The 18,669-nt window shown below is 39.9% G+C and overlaps 1 protein-coding gene across 2 annotated transcripts in view; it reads left to right on the top strand.

Annotated features, from left to right (window-relative positions):
• MSH3 (mutS homolog 3) overlaps positions 1-18,294 on the top strand; it is a 191,738-nt gene extending 173,444 nt beyond the window's left edge. For both annotated transcript variants that reach the window (XM_018050063.1, XM_018050062.1), the window contains exons 21-24: positions 1,275-1,461; positions 5,205-5,334; positions 14,281-14,452; positions 17,564-18,294. In XM_018050063.1, coding sequence (XP_017905552.1) covers positions 1,275-1,461; positions 5,205-5,334; positions 14,281-14,452; positions 17,564-17,660 — 586 coding nt within the window. In that variant the 3' untranslated portion in view covers positions 17,661-18,294. The remainder of the gene's footprint in view (positions 1-1,274; positions 1,462-5,204; positions 5,335-14,280; positions 14,453-17,563) is intronic.

Below are 18,669 nucleotides of genomic sequence, written 5' to 3'. Positions count from 1 at the left end.
CCATCCAGCCATCTCATCCTCTGTCGTCCCCTTCTCCTCCTGCCCCCAATCCCTCCCAGCATCAGAGTCTTTTCCAATGAGTCAACTCTTCGCATGAGGTGGCCAAAGTACTGGAGCTTGAGCTTTAGCATCATTCCTTCCATCAGAGATGTAATTCATTATAGTTTCTAAATGCCACTAGAGCAGTTCTCCTTAGGCTCCACCAGTCTCGCATGGGGGGCAATTACACTCTGTCTCCTGCCCACTGCAAGGCTCCAGTCACAGACTGATGAAGCCTCGGTTTCACCATGAGTTCCTCCAGAAATAAGAGATCTATTATCCTGCTGTGGGTCACATGTGAACTGTTGTAGAAAAGCTAAATTGATGAAGGTATTTTGCTGAGAAAATAAATATTAATAGTTACAGCATTTACAAAGCTGGCTAGTGTGTCAGAGTTGATTCTAGGTTTTGCTGCTGACTGAGTTGCCTGGAGTGCATATACCTAATTTCATCCCTGCACCCCAGTTTCTTTTGTACATTTTCCAAAGTGTGTTCTGTAGACCATTATTGTCAGACCATTACTGTAGACCTTGAAACTCCAGGGGAAGTTTCAAGGGTCCGTGGTTAAATGAGTTTGAAATGCTATGTACTAGATATGCTGTAAGAAATGTGTAATGTATAGTAGAATGTTAAAGGCTCTAAGAAGTCTTATAGGAACGAACTCTTAAATCTTTTGAACCTGTTTCTTGACATCTCTTATACACTTCTATTCCATGAAGTCCGCTTTAGAAACGTGTATTAGGTGTCTGAGGCTGTTAAACTTATATACTTTTAGTTTGAATAAAAGATAGTTTTATCTTATTCAATGTGGTCCTTTAATTTGTAATATCAGTATGGAATCTTAAGGAAACACTGGAAAAAGCCTTTGATTGTACAATATACTATTACTCATGGGTTTTAAACACAGCAACACAGACAAGTATTGTTTTGCACTGTAAATACCAAAACTTCGGTTTGAAATGACTAGTCAGAAAATGGCCTAGTCAGAGGTTCCCCTGATTTTCAAGAGCTCTGTCCAATACATTGGATTCTCTCCAGAATGTTTCTATAAACTGCCATTTGATGTTAGACACGGTTTACATACAACATTTTTTTTGGTTTGTTTAATGTAATTTCAGCTGTTATTGGCTCAAAGTACATAGACTCATGGAACTCTTTTATAATGATTGTTCAGAAAATAATGTATGGGATCCTAATAATGAAGGAAAATCAAGATATTGTCATTTTGTTTATAGGATGGGGGCTGCAGATAACATATATAAAGGACAGAGTACATTTATGGAAGAACTGACTGACACAGCAGAAATAATAAGAAAAGCAACACCACAGTCGTTGGTTATCTTGGATGAATTGGGAAGGGGGACGAGCACCCATGATGGAATTGCCATTGCTTATGCTACACTTGAACATTTCATTAGAGATGTAAGTATCATGCATACCTTTTTTGTACCCTGACGTCAGTTTCTAAATAATCAACACTATCTTTGTTATATTTGATCCTATTCCTGCAATTGATCATTCAGATGCTATACATGGAACCCAGGTAGATTGGCCCTAAATAATGTTTGAGTTCTTTGATGTGTCTTCCTTTCTTTAGCTGAAGTGGAATATACCTGGTCAGTAGGAGAAAGGCCTCCTCGGCAATATTTCCACCTAGAAACTGTATCTTACTATCCTTGGCAAACTAAATTAAGATCAAAGACCGTCTACCTTCAACACAATCCTTGAGAAAAGAACCAGATAAAAGACAGTGCCATTTTTGCCTTGTGAAATCCTTTTTCTCAGCGATATCCTAAAAGATCTCCATAGAAGGCCTTTGAGCTGATCTTCTTGAGTCTCTGCTTTAGTAACTCCACTCCTTCAGTGTGTGTGGCATTTTTTTTTTTTTTTTCAGAATTTGTTCCTAAGCATCTCAATGTACAATTTTACTTGTGGCAAACTTTCCATCCCTGTCACTTTCATCAAACTCTCCCCATTACATAGTTAATGATGATATATTTTAAGAAAATATTTTCTTAAAAAAAAGAAATTCTGTATTTGCAAAAAGGTATAGCTCAGGAACTTTTCTTTTAATCATTATAGAAACTATATATCATGGATTCAGTAAAGTCCTGTATCTGCCTCCCAAATGGATTTTTTTAAACATTCACTTAAGAATACTACTTAGCTGTAAAAAAAGAATGAAATTTTGCCACTTTAAGCATCATAGATGGGCGTTATGCTAAGTGAAATAGGTCAGAGAAGGACAAATACCGTAGGATATCACTTTATGTAGAGTCAAAAAACACAGCACACTAGTGAATATAACAAAAGAGAAGCAGACTCGCAGATACAGAGAACAAGCTGTTGGTTACCAGTGGGAGAGGGAAGGGGGAGAGCCATTATAAGGGTGGGAGGAAAAAGGGATGTTATATATGAAATCATGTGTGTGAAACTTTCAAAAATTGTAACACACTATAGAATTTAAAGAATTTTTCATTTAATAAAAAAATTATTTAAGATACTCCTCTTTTTTGAGCCTTCAGGAGCAAATTATGACAGGGCTGAATTTGTCAACTTTGAATTTAATTGTATCTACTCTGTAGAAGTCTGTCAGTTACTATGACCACGTAACGCATTGCCCCTAAACTTAGTGGCTGAAAACAACAATAATCATTCACGATCTCTCAGAGTGTCTGGAGGTGAGGAAGTTGGGAGCTGCTTGGCTGGGTGACTTTGGCTCAGGGCCTCTGCTGCGGTTGCAGTCGAGTTGTCAGCCAGGGCTGGAGGGTCCTCTCACAGTCTGGCTCCGTTACATGGCTGGCGAGTTGGTGAGGCGATTGGCCAGGGCTCTCGGTTCCTTACCCCGGGGGCCTCTCGTGGGCTGCTCGAGCATCCTTACAGAGGGCCGTCTGGCTTCCCCCAGAGGGAGGCATTCCAGGAGGCCGGGGTAGAAGCAACAGAGCATTTGACTTTGCCATCACGTTGCTGAGTACACAGGGCCAGCGCTCTTCAGTGTGGGAAGAGGGTCCTCCAGAGCTTGAACAACGAGAAGTGGAGATCGCTGGGGCCACGTTGGAGTCTGTCTGCCAGAAGCAGTTTGTCAAAATTCCAGGGAGTTATTTAAGCACTTTCAGGAACAAATTATGACAGAATTGAATTTGTCACTTCTGTTTTCATTGCTTCAATAGCAGTTTTTGGATATTATAAATGTTGGTGAAGAAAGTGTTAGTTTTAGGTAAAATTTATCTTAGAGGAAAGTCACTGAAGAAGATTCTTCAGGAACAAGAATTCCTAACCTTTTATGGATGAAAATCTTTATTTTTCATGATGTCTGTTGATCGCTAGAATAGGGAAGAGAGGAGGAATCAGGGAGGCTCTGTGTTGCTGCATTAAGCTGAGTGTGGCCTTGATGAGGCCAAACCCTTAGATCTTCCAGCTAGAAATGCCTGTCAGCTAAGGGAACGGGCTCCAGGGAGCCAGCTGGTCCTAAGATGCTTTAGGGCAGATTTTAAGAGCAACTTGTCAAAGAAACCCTGCCTTAATAAGTTTATTTGTACTTGTTTTTAGACAGAAGACATATGTTCTGACTTTTAATAAGGCGATGGCAGATGAATCAAAACTGGAGTTCTTTAATTCGATTACCCTTTTCTGCTAATTTTTAGACCAAGATTTGATGTTAACTTCCCCTAAGACAAGGATTTCTAGAACACACAGAATGTGTGCTTTGAAACAATGCTAATTAAGTAACTCACAAGTCCGTGCTGATAGTAATAACACAAAAGTAAATTTTTAAATGGTGGGGGTAGGATGGGAAGAAGCGAAAGCTCTACATTACAAAATGCCAGCTACTAAACAGAGAGTGCTGTTTTTTAAATTGACATTTATCAACTATGACAATAATGACTGATTCCGGCAGTAATGATCAATAGATGGTAAGATTGTTGGAGAAAATGATAGTCACACAGTTTCAAAGTGTAACCCCACAAGTTATTTATTAATTAAGAAGAAGAAAGGTGTCAGTACCGTGAAGAATGGGCATGCGCTTAAACCAAATAAGCAGATTTAGCACCCTCCAATAATAGATCAGATTGACACCATATGCCTCTTGATGTGATATATTAGAAAGATTATGTCACCTACATGTATATGTAATATTCCTGGCATTAAATTTTGGTCTGAATTTAATCAGGAGAAAACAATCAGGTGACTCTAAACTGAGAGAGATTATGCAAAACAGCTATCTTGGATACTTCAAAAATTTTAAAGACATTAAAGTCAAAAAAAGAGAAGTCTGGAGAATTCTTCTAGATTAATGGGGACTAAATAGACATGACCAGGTGTACTACATGAATCTTGATTTTTTTTTTTCTTTTAATATAAAGAGGTTTCTAGGGACTTCCCTGGTGATCTAGTGGCTGAGACTTCCAATACAGGGGGCCTGGGTTCAATCCATGGTTCGGGAACTATATTCCACATGCTGCAACTAAGACCCAGCACAGCCAAATAAATAAATATATTTTTTTAAAAAAAGAAATTTCTAAAGAACATTATTGGGACAGTAAGACAAATTCACAGACTACATAATTAGTAACCAGTGATAGTGAAAGTGTTAGTCGCTTTAGTTGTGTCTGATTGTTTGCGACCCCATGGACTGTAGCCCACCAGGCTCCTCTGTCCATGGAATTCTTCAGGCAAGAATGCTGGAGTGGGTTGCTATACCCTTCTCCAGGGGATCTTTCCAACACAGGGATTGAACCTGGGTCTCCTACATTACCGGCAGATTCTTTACCCTTTGAGCCACCAGGGAAGCCCAAATAGTGATATATCAATGTTGAATTTCTTGAGCATAATAACTTTCTTTTGGTTATGGAGGAGAATGTTTTTGTTCTCAGAAGATAGCATCTTAGGTATTTAAGGATAAAGTTTCATGATGTCTGCAGTTCTTAAATGGTTCAGGAAAAAAACTATGTGTGTGTTCATGTGAGTGTGTGTAGAGGAGGGAGGAAGGAAGAAAGGGGAAATACAGCAAAATACTAACAAGTGGTTGTCTAAATAAAGAATATATGAATGTCCATTGTACTTTCATTGCAGCTTTTATGAAGGTTTAAAATTCTTCAAAATAAAGCTGGAGAAATTTTTAAATTTAAAAATAAAATAACTTTCAGTATGTCTCACTGCTTTAGGTGGAATCCTTAACCCTGTTTGTTACCCATTATCCACCAGTTTGTGAACTGGAAAAAAGTTACTCACAGCAGGTGGGGAATTATCACATGGGATTTTTGGTCAACGAGGATGAAAGCAAACAGGATGCAGGTATGAATTGTTGTTGCAGTAAGTACAACTATCATTCTGTTTGGTTTTGTGATAAATAACCCAAAGTTCATAGGAGTATGAACTTACTGCTTATTAATAATAAAAACTGTGAATGTCCATTGTAATTGACATTTGTCCAACATCATTTTCTCTAAGCTTAGGGTCAAACAGAGTTTGCATTTCTCCTCACCATCTCTAAGTCCTTCTCTAGCCCTCTTTATCTCATTTTTCTTCAAGAAGAAGGTGGGGTGAGGGGGGAACATTTAGATTTTACTCCTAGGTCCATCTTAGGAAAGATGCCTTAACAGTCAAGTATATTAGTAATCTTTGAAAAATACTCAATATATTTCCCAAAATATGATTTAACATGAATTACTTACTAAGAGCAATATTCTATACTTGCTGTTCAGTTGCTCAGTTGTGTCTGACTCTTTATGACCCCATGAACTGCAGCACACAAGGCTTCCCTGTCCTTCACCATCTCCTGGAGTTTGTTCAAACTTGTGTCCATTGAGTCAATGATGCCATCCAACCATCTCACCCTCTTTTGCCCCCTTCTCTTCTTGTCCTCAATCTTTCTCAGCATCAGGGTCTTTTCCAGTGAGTGGGCTCTTTGCACCATGTGGCCAATGTATTGGAGCTTCAGCTTCAGCATCAGTCCTTCCAATGAATATTCAGGGTTGGTTTCCTTTAGGATTGACTAGTTTGATCTCCTTGCAGTCCAAGGGACTCTCAAGAGTCTTCTGCAGCACCACAGTTCAAAAGCATCAATTCTTCGGCACTCAGTCTTCTTTATAGTCCAACTCTCACATCCGTGCATAACTACTGGAAAAACCATAGCTATGACTGTAGGGACCTTTGTTGGCAAAGTGATGTCTCTGATATTCTGTACTGGACATATGTTTTATCTTAATTTGACAAGGAAAGTGAATCTCAGGTAAATTGGGTCCCCCATGTCAGGCACCTGTGTGGGAGCTGAGTTGAACCTAGAATCCATGCCCTCTGCCTGCAGGTTCTTTTCATCTCTGTTAGAACTGCTATGTGAGAGTTACAGTATTTTTTCCTTAGCCTTCCACTTACTACTCATGTCACAGAAATGAAACATTTCATGAAAAAAGAACGTCATTAGCCAATAAAAAAATTCAAGCGCTGTTAGTAATGTAGTAGATTTTAGCATTTTTCCCCATGCTCAGTAGTAATTTTTTTAAGCCACCAGCCTGTGGGCCAGTGATGGTTTACACAGTTGGTGTGCTACAATGGAAAATCCATTATCCAAGATACTTCATAGTCCAGATTTTATTTTGGAAAAGTAATAAGTAAGGATGGACCTGAAAAAGAAATCAGGCAACTGGCCCAAATAAAACAGCAGTGGACCTGAGATAAATATAGTTAGGCAATCCTTGCCTTTCACCACCATGGCGATCTTGAAAAACACACCATAAATTCTCTCATGGAGACAGTTTCACATCTATTCATTTGCATCCAAAGTGACAGGAGGAGCTCATAAGCTAAAACTGCATGGGATAAACAAAACAGATTTCACCAGCAGGGGAGGGTCAGAGGTAAGCGTTTGATGTGAACTGCTAACCCAGACCCTTATATCTTAAGTGTTTTGACTTTTTATTTTATTGATTTAAATTTTTATTCATGAACAGAATTTTAGAAAAACTAAATGAAGCTAAAGACTTGTGCTAACAACAGTGGTCCCCTCTTCCATTTTTTTCCTCCGCAGCCCCTCTTCCCTCCAGTCCCAAGGCAAATGTTTTCGGCTCTTTCATCCATCCATTTCTTCCCTGGGTCTAAATACTGTTCTTATTTTCCTATCTCTTGGTTCACCAACCTGACAATATTACTGACTGCTTGTGCTAAATGAAGGTCTTCAGTCCTCCCTTCCCCTTTCCTCCTAGTGTAATACTTTCACATTTTCCCTATTTTATTCACATTCATTGTTTTCACTGTTACTGCCGTTAGTTATTGCTTACTCGTGAGGCACGTATGAGGCACAAGTACGTTTTCTTTCTTTTCTACCTTTTTTCTCCAAGGTCATGATTAATTGTTTTTATTCTTTCATTTCATTGTTTTGAGTCTCTTGTTGAATCTATCCTCCAGTAACTGTAAAACGCCTCTCTAGAGAGTTTTCACATGATTGCATCTATTGATTCCAGTTTTCCTTACTGGGGTCATTCCTCCTGGAGCCCTATGTCCTCCTGCTCATCTGTACTGGTTTCTCCCTAGACCTCAGCTGTTGTCCCAAGACCTGCCTTGGTGTCATTCTGGGATGTCTCTTAACCTGTCTTCTGTTCGTTTGCTTGCAAGTAACAGAATGCTTGGACTCACTCTGGCTCAGACAATGAGGATAAATACAATCTTGTATTTCGGGAGCCTCAGGAAGGGTGGGCTTCAGCTTCTCTTCTTTGCGGTTCTCCAGGCTTTGTCTTCCTGCTCTGCTAATTTCATCATCACGCTAGTAGCAAGATGGCTGCAGTTCTTTTGGGCATCACATCCAGCACTGATAATGTCCGAAGGAAGAAAAAGGACCAGCATTTCCTGTGAGTCTTTCTTAGGAGCAGGAGAACTTTTCTTAGATGCCTACTAGGATCTCATCAGTGTCCTGTCTTATTTTCAGAATTGATTCACACGCTCATTCTTTTTTTTTTTTTTTAATTAATTTTTATTGGAATATGGTGGCTCAGTGATAAAGAATCCACCTGCAATGCGGGGAATGCAGGAGATGCAGGTTCCATCCCTGGGTCTGGAAGATCTCCTACAGGAGGAAATGGCAACCTACTCCAGTATTCTTGCCTAGAGAAATCCCATGGACATGGGAAATCCTCTGTCCATGGACAGAGGAGCCTGGTGGGCTACAGTCCATGGGGTCACAAAAGAGTTGGACACAAGGACTTAGTGACTAAACAACAACAACAGTAGTTGCTTTTACAGTGTTGTGTTAGTTTTTGTTGTACAGCAAAGTGAATCAGTGCACATGCTCATTCTTAAGCCACTTTCTAGAAGTGAGAATGGCAAGGATAACTTTGAACAGTCTAGACTAATTGGAATCAACATTTGGAAGTAGACATAAGGACATTATCCCCTGGGTTAAATGGTCAGGGAGTTAGTTCAGTTCAGTTCAGTTGCTCAGCTATGCGATCCCTTGGACTGCAGCACACCAGGCCTCCCTGTCCATCATCAACTCCCAGAGTTTACTCAAACTCATGTCTATCGATTAGGTGATGCCATCCAACCATCTCATCCTCTGGCATCCCCTTCTCCTCCCGCCTTCAGTCTTTCCCAGCATCAAGATCTTTTCCATTGAGTCAGCTCTTCGTATCAGGTTGCCAAAGTATTGGAGTTTCAGCTTTACCATCAGTCCTTCCAGTGAATATTCAGGACTGATTTCCTGTAGGATGGACTGGTTGGATCTCTTTGCAGTCCAAGGGACTCTCAAGAGTCTTCTCCAATACCACGGTTCAAAAGCATCAATTCTTTGGCGCTCAGTTTTCCTTATAGTCCAACTCTCACATCCATACATGACCACCGGAAAAACCACAGCTTTGACTAAATGGACCTTTTCTGTTAATGTCTCTGCTTTTTAATATGCTGTCTAGATTGGTCATAACTTTTCTTCCAAGGAGCAAGCATCTTTAAATTTTATGGCTGCAGTCACCATCTGCAGTGATTTTGGAGCCCCCCCAAAATAAGGTCTGCCTTATTATAAGTGATGGGACCAGATGCCATGATCTTAGTTTTCTGAATGTTGAGTTTTAAACCAACTTTTTCACTCTCCTCTTTCACTTTCATCAAGAGGCTCTTTAGTTCTTCATTTTCTGCCGTAAGTTTGGTGTCACCTGCATGTCTGAGGTTATTGATATTTCTCCCAACAATATTGATTACAGCTTGTGCTTCATCCAGTCCAGGATTTCTCAGGGAATGAATCCCTTTATAAATCAGGGTTTTCTTAGAAGTGTAATAGATTTTGGAGAAGCTGCTAATAATATTAATTAAAGGAGATAAAAATTTTAAGACTGCATGAGTGAAAATGTCTCCATTATACCTTCACACTGGATTTATAATTTAGCTAGGGCTAGAATTTTAGGTTGAGAATCATTTTCTCTCAGAAACTTGAAGCATTGCTCCATTGCCTGCTCACATCCAGTATTACCCGTGGCTGTATCTAGGCTTCATCCTTTGCCTCTGACGTAATCCCTCTTCTGTCTAAACTAGAGGTTATTGGTCATCAGTAAATTCCCCAAAGGCCTTTTGGGTGCCTTTCAAGACTCTCTGTTTATCTCTTTCCCTTGGGGTGGTAGATAAATCAGTGGACCAGCAGTGACAAACCTGCGTTTTAGTGTCTTTCAGTCCATAAGATCTTGGACAAGTCACCTAATGTCATCCGTGTCTAATAACTTTTAGGAATCTCTCCTGAAAGTGATTTCAGAAACTACTTGATCAGCACACATCTGTTTAACAACTGCCTAGAGAAGTTTTGCTTTAAGACAGTTGTGCTAAGTTTCCCTGTAACAAGGAGAAACTTGAGCGATTGCTTTCACTGACTCTAAGCAGTGTCAGATAAGCTTTTCAATAATATCCATTTAAGAAATGATCATTGGAGAAGGAATTGGCAACCCACTCCAATATTCTTGCCTGGAGAATTCCATGGACAGAGGAGCCTGGTGGGCTACAGTCCATGGGGTCACAAAAGAGTCGGACACGACTGAGCAACTAACACACACACACACACACACACACACACACACACACACAAGAAATGGTCATAGCTTATAAGGAGAGTCCTCACCATGAGCTTTTATTTGAGGCTGTAAAGACGTGAGTTGTTTTTCCCATCTGCTCTCTGACCTGGCTCTTTCTGCCTCCACATTTCCATCTTACACACAGACACGCACATATGCACTCCCTGTCCTCTCTTTCTCTGTTCCTCCTCCCACTTCTTCCCTCTCCTTCCCATGGGAGAGTGGTGAAAGATAGTCTAAAGGTAGAACCTAACTATAATACAGCTCCTTCAGGTGATTATGGAAGAGTGGTCACATTATTTACCTTGATGCTGCTCTAAGAACTACCATGCTGTGTGCTAAAGTCGCTTCAGTTGTGTCTGACTCCTTGTGACCCCATGGACTATAGCCCACCAGGCTCCTCTGTCCATGGGATTCTCCAGGCAAGAACACTGGAGTGAGTTGCCATTTCCTTCTCCAGGGGATCTTCCCATCAGGGGTCAAACCTACATCTCTTTTATCTCTTGCATTAGCAGGCAGGTTCTTTACCACTAGTGCCACCAAGAACTACCATGATCATTACTAAAGTAGAGACTACATATGATGACAAATTCAGCAGTTGTTTGTCCTGAGATGTGTTAATGAGTCTTTTGGGGCAACCGATATAATTTAGCTATATTTTATAGCTACATTTAAGAAGCATCTTTAGCTAACTATATTATATAAACTACATATTATACATAGTATATGTATATAAAGCAAAAAAAGAAAAAAAGCTGTCAGCAAAGCAATGTTTAAATGAGGGGAGTTTATGGAATTTAGCAGCAGGCTTTCAGTAAAGGATGGATAGATGAATGGATGGATTATGAATGGACAGATGGACTGACAGATGAATTAACCTCATTTTTAGAAAGGTCATTGTCAAGTCTGGATTATAGAGGTGAGGCTGGAGGTGAAAACATCAGTTAGGACTAGCCTAGTTGAAGTGATAAAGTCTGTGTGTGTCTTAAAAATGAAGAGAGTTCACCTTTTTGATACCCCACTGCTGTTCACTTCGCTTTGGGTCTTGTGAGCAATTGAAGGGTAACAAAAAACTATCCAGGTTAGCAGGCACTGGTTTCTACATGCTTCCTCCCTAGTCTTTTCCCACCCACTTCGTCACCTGTTCTTTGTGTTCCTTTAGTTTTCTTTGGAGGTAAAGGATATTCTTAGTGCTTTGCAATGTGAGTTTTAGTCTATGTATTCTGAGAGTATGTATTCTGAGAGTGTCAGCTTTCTTTTCACCTCCCACCTCTAGCACCCACCCTTAAAAAGGTATTATTTGTCTGTTGCTGAATTCTTAGAGGAGATTAAAGAAATTTCCATTATCCTTTTTTCTCTGTTGTGTTCAGTCTTTGGGCTTTTTAGCTTTTAGCTGATAAAAGAATAAAGCTTACATATTTATCAAATGAAATAATGTTATGAGAAAAACTCCTGATACACTTATAAGTATACCAGGGTCTCAGAAGTCACTATGAATCTGGTCATCTTGGCCATTTTTTGCAGTAGAGTGCAATTATGTTGAAGTTTGTAATAAAAGCTGCATAATCCTGAATTGCTTTAGATTTATCGAAGATTAAACTGTATGCAGCTGTTGGGGAGGAAGAATTTGTTCTTGGTTCTTTGGCTGATCTGATAACCAAATTAACATAAGGCAGATTAACTGGAGAAAAGCAAATTTAATTATGTACCTACAGGAGCCCCAGAAAAATATGAGAGCCAGTGAGGCAGTTGAGGCTTCTCTACTGTCCTGAGCTAAGGAATGGGATAGGAGAAGGAGCTTCAAAGAGGAGGAGGGTAATTGATGGGAAAACGGGAAAAACAGATATTTATTAATTAGATTGTTTGTCTTGCCATATGCATAGGTCATTCTGATAAAAGTTCTCTCTGGTAATAGTCTGTCTCCGAGCCAGCAGCCCTCTGCCCATCTAAATTTTTTTAGGCCATTGAAGGGGGAGATAGAAAGGTCTTCCTTAGCCTTTTGGACCTTCACTGTCTTCAACTCAAGAGAGTCTGCATGCCAAAGTAGCACATTTTGTTCTGAATATCTTCGTAGTGTTGTCTTTGTATTACTGTACTTCAGTTCAGTTCAGTTGCTCAGTTGTGTCCGACTCTTTGCAACCCCATGGACCGCAGCACGCCAAGCCTCCCTGTCCATCACCAACTCCTGGAGTTTACTGAAACTCATGTCCATTGAGTCGGTGATGCCATCCAACCATATCATTCTCTGTCATCCCCTTCTCCTGCCCTCAATCTTTCCCAGCATCAGGGTTTTTTCCAGTGAGTCAGCTCTTCGCATCAGGTGGCCAAAGTATTGGAGTTTCAGCTTCAACATCAGTCCTTCCAGTGAACACTGTACTTCATGATATCCCAATTCTTTAAAAGTTTTAGCTTCCAGCATATGTATTAGGTGGTAGACTGGTACCCTAGGAAACAGATTCTGAAATTTGAGTGTCAGAGTTTTATCGAGGAATGCTTTCACCATCAATATCCGAGCAGGACTGGGCAGTCCTGAGCTGCGTTACACTTGTAAGACCTCAGCCAACCCTGCAGAGAGCCCAGTCAGGGGTTGGTCCTTCAGAGTCACCTCAGCTTGAGGTGAGAGAGCCAGACTTTTATGCCTTTTATTATCTATTGTTCCATAACACATTTCCCCCTAAAACATAGCAGCTTAGCCCAGCAACTGTTTATTATCTCATACTTCCTGTGGGTCATGAACCCAAGCTGAATACCTCACAGTCTCTCACAGGCTTCATCCAAATATTGGCCGAGTAGCATCACTTCAGGGCCTGACTGGGATGACCCACTTCCCAGCCCCCTCACATGCTGCTGGCATGCCTCAGAATGTCCCTTCCAAGGTCACTCGCACAGCTGTTGGCTGGCCTCCAGACCCCACTAACTTGTTGACCAGAGGCATCGGTTTCTTTCCATGTGGACTCTCCACAGGGCAGCCCGCAATATGGCTGCTGGCTCCCTTTAGAGCAAACAGGGAGGAAAGTGAGAGTGCCCGAGACAGGCCACAGTCTCCTGCAGTCTAATCTCAAAAGTGACATGCCATAACTTTTGTCGTATTCTATTCATTAGAAGCAAGTCCCTTGGTTCAGCTCACAGTCACAGAGGGAGAATGACACAAGGACATGGACACCAGGAGGCAGGGGAGCTTTGGTGGCCACCTTCGAAGCTGCCTATCAGCCCCTGTAGCAGCCAGTCAACTGGATGCAGGCTCCCCAAGATGGGAGGTGACCTTGGGTGAAACAGCTTTCTCCAGCTGCGGAAATTCCCAAAGAGAGCACACAGCTGAGGGCTGCTCTAATAGCTGTAGCAGTCTGAATGGGATTTGGGTGGTACCAGACAGCATCCACGGGCTTTCCAGGTGGCACTAGTGGTAAAGAACCTGCTTGCCAATGCAAGAGACCCGGGGTTCGATCCCTGGAGGAAGGCATGGCAGCCCACTCCCGTATTCTTGCCTGGAGAATCCCATGGACAGAGGAGCCTGGTGGGCTACAGTCGGGCTGCACAGAGTTGGACATAACTGAAGCAATTTAGCACGCCCACATGTGAACAGTATCAACTTTAATATGTATAACTCTTTTTTAACTAGGATATTTAATAAGCCAGAATTTCTCAGTCTTGTTATCTAAACTTTGCAACATGTACTATTTCCTTATCTGGTTTTGTGGCTTTGTTTCTTGCACTCTTGGAAACATCCTTTATATGTGTTACTTTACAGAGTATGTTACATACAAGACTGGTGAATACACTCTTTCACTGGAAAACACTTTAAAAAAAACCAAAACTGTTTTTAAAGGAGAAATTACGTTGTACCGTGTATCAGAATCACTCTTTTTTGCGTATAGAAATTCATTTGAAAATTTTTAGCAAGCAGCATACAACTAAATATTTCTAAACTTACAATGAATAATTGTTAAAAAGCATTTTAACTGAGCTAAAAGATAGACCCTAAATGCAAAAGCATTTTCAAAATGGTATTTACCCTTTTTCTAGATATGTAATATTGATAAAAGAAGGTAACAAGAGATTAGGAACAATGAATTTCTTTTTCAGATTACAAATTTTAATTGAATAAAGTTATACAGATTTCTATTTTGTCTTTAATTTCTTTCAGTTTTCAAGTGTGGTTTTCTTTATCTTTCTCTTTCTTTTCACTTTATTCTCTTAGGTGAAGAAGACCAGGTCCCTGATTCTGTCATATTTCTTTATCAAATAACCAGAGGAATTGCAGCAAGGAGTTACGGACTCAATGTGGCTAAACTAGCAGATGTTCCTGGAGAAATTTTAAAGAAAGCAGCTAGCAAGTCCAAAGAGCTGGAAGGATTAGTAAATATGAAAAGGTCAGAATGATTGTGCTGCATTTTTGATTTATAATGAACTCTTCCAAGTTGTCCCAGGAAGAGGATTGTCCTGTAAATGAACATCAGATCTTCCTTCAAGCACCTCTTCAAATATTCTGAAACATTCAATTATGATAAAATGAAAATGGTTTTTCCCAAAGCCCATGTGAATTCATTTAGGCCTCTCTAGTCAGATCTTTATCTGTTAAGTTGCTAAGTTGGTTTTCCAATCATTTTTCTAAAGAATTAACTCCTTAATGTATACCAACATATTGGTTGCTTAAAATATTCATTTATGAAGAATATTACTAATGGAAACCTCGATATATAAATAATATTTAGAGTATTTCTTTTATACTCTTTTATGCTCATTCAGATATGCAGCAGTTGCATTCAAAAATGAAGAATTCTGTCAGAATGTGAATGAAAATAATAGTACTGGGGCTTCCCTGGTAGTGCAGAGGTTAAAGTGTCTGCCTGCAATGTGTGAAACCTGGGTTCAATCCCTGGGCCAGGAAGATCCCCTGGAGAAGGAAATGGCAACCCACTCCAGTATTCTTGCCTGGAGAATCCCATGGACGGAGGAGCTTAGTGTGCTACAGTCCATAGGGCTGCACAGAGTTGGACATAACTGAAGTAATTTAGCATGTCCATGGGTCGCAAAGAGTCGGACACGACTGAGTGACTTCACTTTCACTTTCACTTTCAACCAAGTACTTTAGGTTTTTTACATAACATCTTACAGAAATGCCTGAATGAACTTTTTGGTAAAATCAGTATCACAGAGCTAGGTGATTAGAGTCGGTATCTATGCATGTCACTTTGTGGATGTGTGTGACAGATTTTTTATTCTAAACAAACTTCTCCACCACCTAGAATGCTTTATGTGAATGCACTTTTACCCTGGACATCCAGCAAGTATGTAGTCAGTATATAAACTGACCTTCATACAAACCTGAAACATACTTTGGAAGGAAGATATTCCTAAGAAAATGTACTATTAATAAATAATAAATTGCAGCCTTTTGTTTCCCAAATACAAGATTATATTTTAAAACAGCGTAAACTCCTCGCCCACCTCCTACCCCACCCTGCTCTGCCTGAAGAGTCTAATTGACCTGGGCAGGGCATTACTGCTCTGGTCCATGACCATGTGATCTGGAGCGAATAGGCTGTAAGTCAGGTAGACCATCCTGGCCGGCCATTATGCTGTAGGAATATTTTTTAGTTCTGGGAATTATTACCAATTTAAATATTGAACTATGAACACCTGATATTTTAGTTAAAGAGACAGTCGCCAGCTTGTATACCGACAATCCTGCAACAGCTTCTGCTCCTCTTCTTTCTTCCTCTGTGTTTCTGCCTCACACTCCTAACCTTGCCATGGTAACCGGTGGTGGGCCAGGTCCAAAGTGCTGGAATACTGCAGCACTTCGTCGTTTCCTCCGGTGGCATTCTCTTCTGGATCCTTTCCACAATACCAGATTAGAAACAAATGATCCAGTCAGTGACAGGCTACTTCTAGTTACTTGTTACAAAGTAGATTCACATAAAATTTTTCTAGAGGGAAAAGTGATCATCTATGAGATTTTAAAAGTAAGCTTAGCCCTTAGTTCTGCTCAAAGTCCACAGACAACTTTAAATCCTCTCTTGTTGTCTTCTTATTTTTCTTTTTTCATAAAGAAACTGGAATTAAACTTTACTACAAAAGGTGCAAGATGGCAGTAAGATATGAAAGTTCTTATAGGCTGTAAAGGAAGAGCAGTAAAATTCACAGGTTAGTTATAAGTATGGTAACTCTTCCGAAAGACAACTACTGTATATTAATGCATATATATGGAATTTAGAAAGATGGCACCAAGGATCCTACATGCAGGGCAGCAAAGGAGACACAGATGTAAAGGACTTTTGGACTCAGTGGGAGAAGGCAAGGGTGAGATAGTCTGAGAGAACCCCAGTGAAACGTGCACATTACCATATGTAAAATAGAGGACAAAGTGCAAATTCAATGCATGAAGCAGAGTACCCAAAGCCAATGCTCTGGGACAACCCAGAGGGATAGGGTGGGGAGAGACTGTGGCCGATTCATATTGATATATAGCAGACACTGTCACAATATTGTAAAGTAATTATTCTCCAATTAAAATAAATTAATTTAAAAATAAGAAGGGAAAAAATATTTTAGCTCTTCCAATTAGTATGTAATATTTTAAAATCTAGAAAGTTAGCTTAATAAGACAGAGAATTGTAGAAAGAGGCTACATTGGCATGATATCTTTTGATTTATCAGGACACACTGTATTTGTTGTTTTTCCTTTTCACTAAAAGTGGTTATCACATTGATTTCATTGGTCACAGAACCCAAACTGAATCTGGTGCATCCTTGTGAGTTTGTTAAAAGCTAATATTTATTGAGTGCTTGCTATGGGTACCAGCAAGTTTAGGTAGTCAGTCCTTAGCAGCAGCCTAGACACTGTAGCCAGGTACTATTCTTACTGCTTTACATACATTAATTCACTTAACCCTTAGGATAACCTTGTGAAATAGGTACTGCTCTCATCCTATGTTGTAGTTGGGAAAAACGAGGCCAAGTGAGGGTAGGAAACCAACCGGGACCAGGGTCACCCAGCTGGTTGATGGCTGAGCCGTGATTGGAACTCATCCTTTCCGTCTTCAGACTCTGAATATTGGCTTGGTCAAAAAGTTCATTCAGGTTTTTCATAAGATGTTAATGTTTAACTGGATTGCGTTTTTGCAGAAAGAAAAGTAGGTCTGTGTTATGTTAGCATTTTACTTTTCCAATAGCCTGCATTATTTTATTAAGTCAATTTCACTTCTCATCCTGTGAACACACACAGCCTGTAGCTGAGTTAGAAGAGGAGGAAGCTGTGCCATCCCCTCCCTGGAGATGATCAGCAACCTTGGTCTCTTGATTAAAGCAGCCGCCCTGAGAACTTCTTTCACCAAAAGGCTGATGCTCCCCACCATAGCCTCCTAACCATACAGCCTGCCTGCTATTCTAATACCACAGACTTTTTATAGTTTTGATGGGATGAACTGGCCCCTAACAATTCCATTTATAAAAGAAATGGTATTTTATTTTCTGTCCAGGAAAAAGCTAAAGAGTTTTGCGAAGCTATGGACGGTAAATGATGCAAAAGACTTGCAAAAGTGGACAGAAGAAGAAATTACAGACGTCTCTTTGTGATGAAAATAAAGGCTACGTTCTGGAACCAAAAAATAGAGAATTAAAAATACCAACTGTGTGAAAACAACTCTCCAGTAACAGCCCATCTTTGTGTGATGTGAGCATAAAGCCTGACCGTGGCATATTGCTATCAGAAACAGGGAGGCCTTTTGTGTAGGTTCCTGCTATCCTGATTTTTAAAAGTATAAACACTTTTGAATATTAAGATTCCTATCATGTCATTAGAAAATCTCATGGACGGTACAATTCAAAGAAAATAAAAAGCTTCTAAGTAAAATCTGAAGTAGGCAGTATAGTTCATGAAGTTTTAGAGGCTGATATAAAAAGTAATGCATGATTTTATTTGTTTCAGTTCAGATAATTTGCAGCTGGGTGAAATGTCTGGCAGGAATACACCTTCTATTCTAACTGAAATAATTTTATGATACCACCAGTTTATTCACTGTGAGCATAAGAATTTTTGAAAAGAAATAGAATTGTCAGGCTGTTTAGAAACTAGAGCACAGAAAGAACAAGGTCATGAAATTTGAGAAGTTAAATATTGTCATAGTTTTAAGCAATTTGGAGATTGTTGGATGAAATTATTTGTCATTCATTTCAGTAATAAACATTGATGAGTACTTGGCATAATTTATGATCTTTTTCCTGTTGAATTTGGGGTTTAGTTATGGAACCAAGGTTGCTGTTTTTCCCATGTGCACAGAACTGAGCTTTCTCACTTTGGACCTTTCTACTGTCTGATACAGCAAATGCCTTAGAGCTTTGTTGATTCATAAACGCACTCTCTCCCTGCAAGGTTAGGGTAACACATGATCATCTGTGTCCCTGAGCTTTCTATAGCACTTGAAACCTGGCTTCTCATATGCTTTTTCTTTCTTGCACAAAGGTTCTCTATCCTACTTCCCACTCAGTTTTCGTTCTTACTCAGTGAAATGCCTTCCACACATTTGATGGTCATATTTCTAATTTCTTCTTTAGGTTATTTTGTAACAGTGGCCGTAACAGTGAG

The sequence above is a fragment of the Capra hircus genome, chromosome 7 (assembly GCF_001704415.2).
Source record: "Capra hircus breed San Clemente chromosome 7, ASM170441v1, whole genome shotgun sequence".
Classification (NCBI taxonomy): Eukaryota; Metazoa; Chordata; class Mammalia; order Artiodactyla; family Bovidae; genus Capra; species Capra hircus.
Note: the sequence above shows the minus strand (reverse complement) of the source record. Positions and strands in the feature narration are given on the sequence as shown.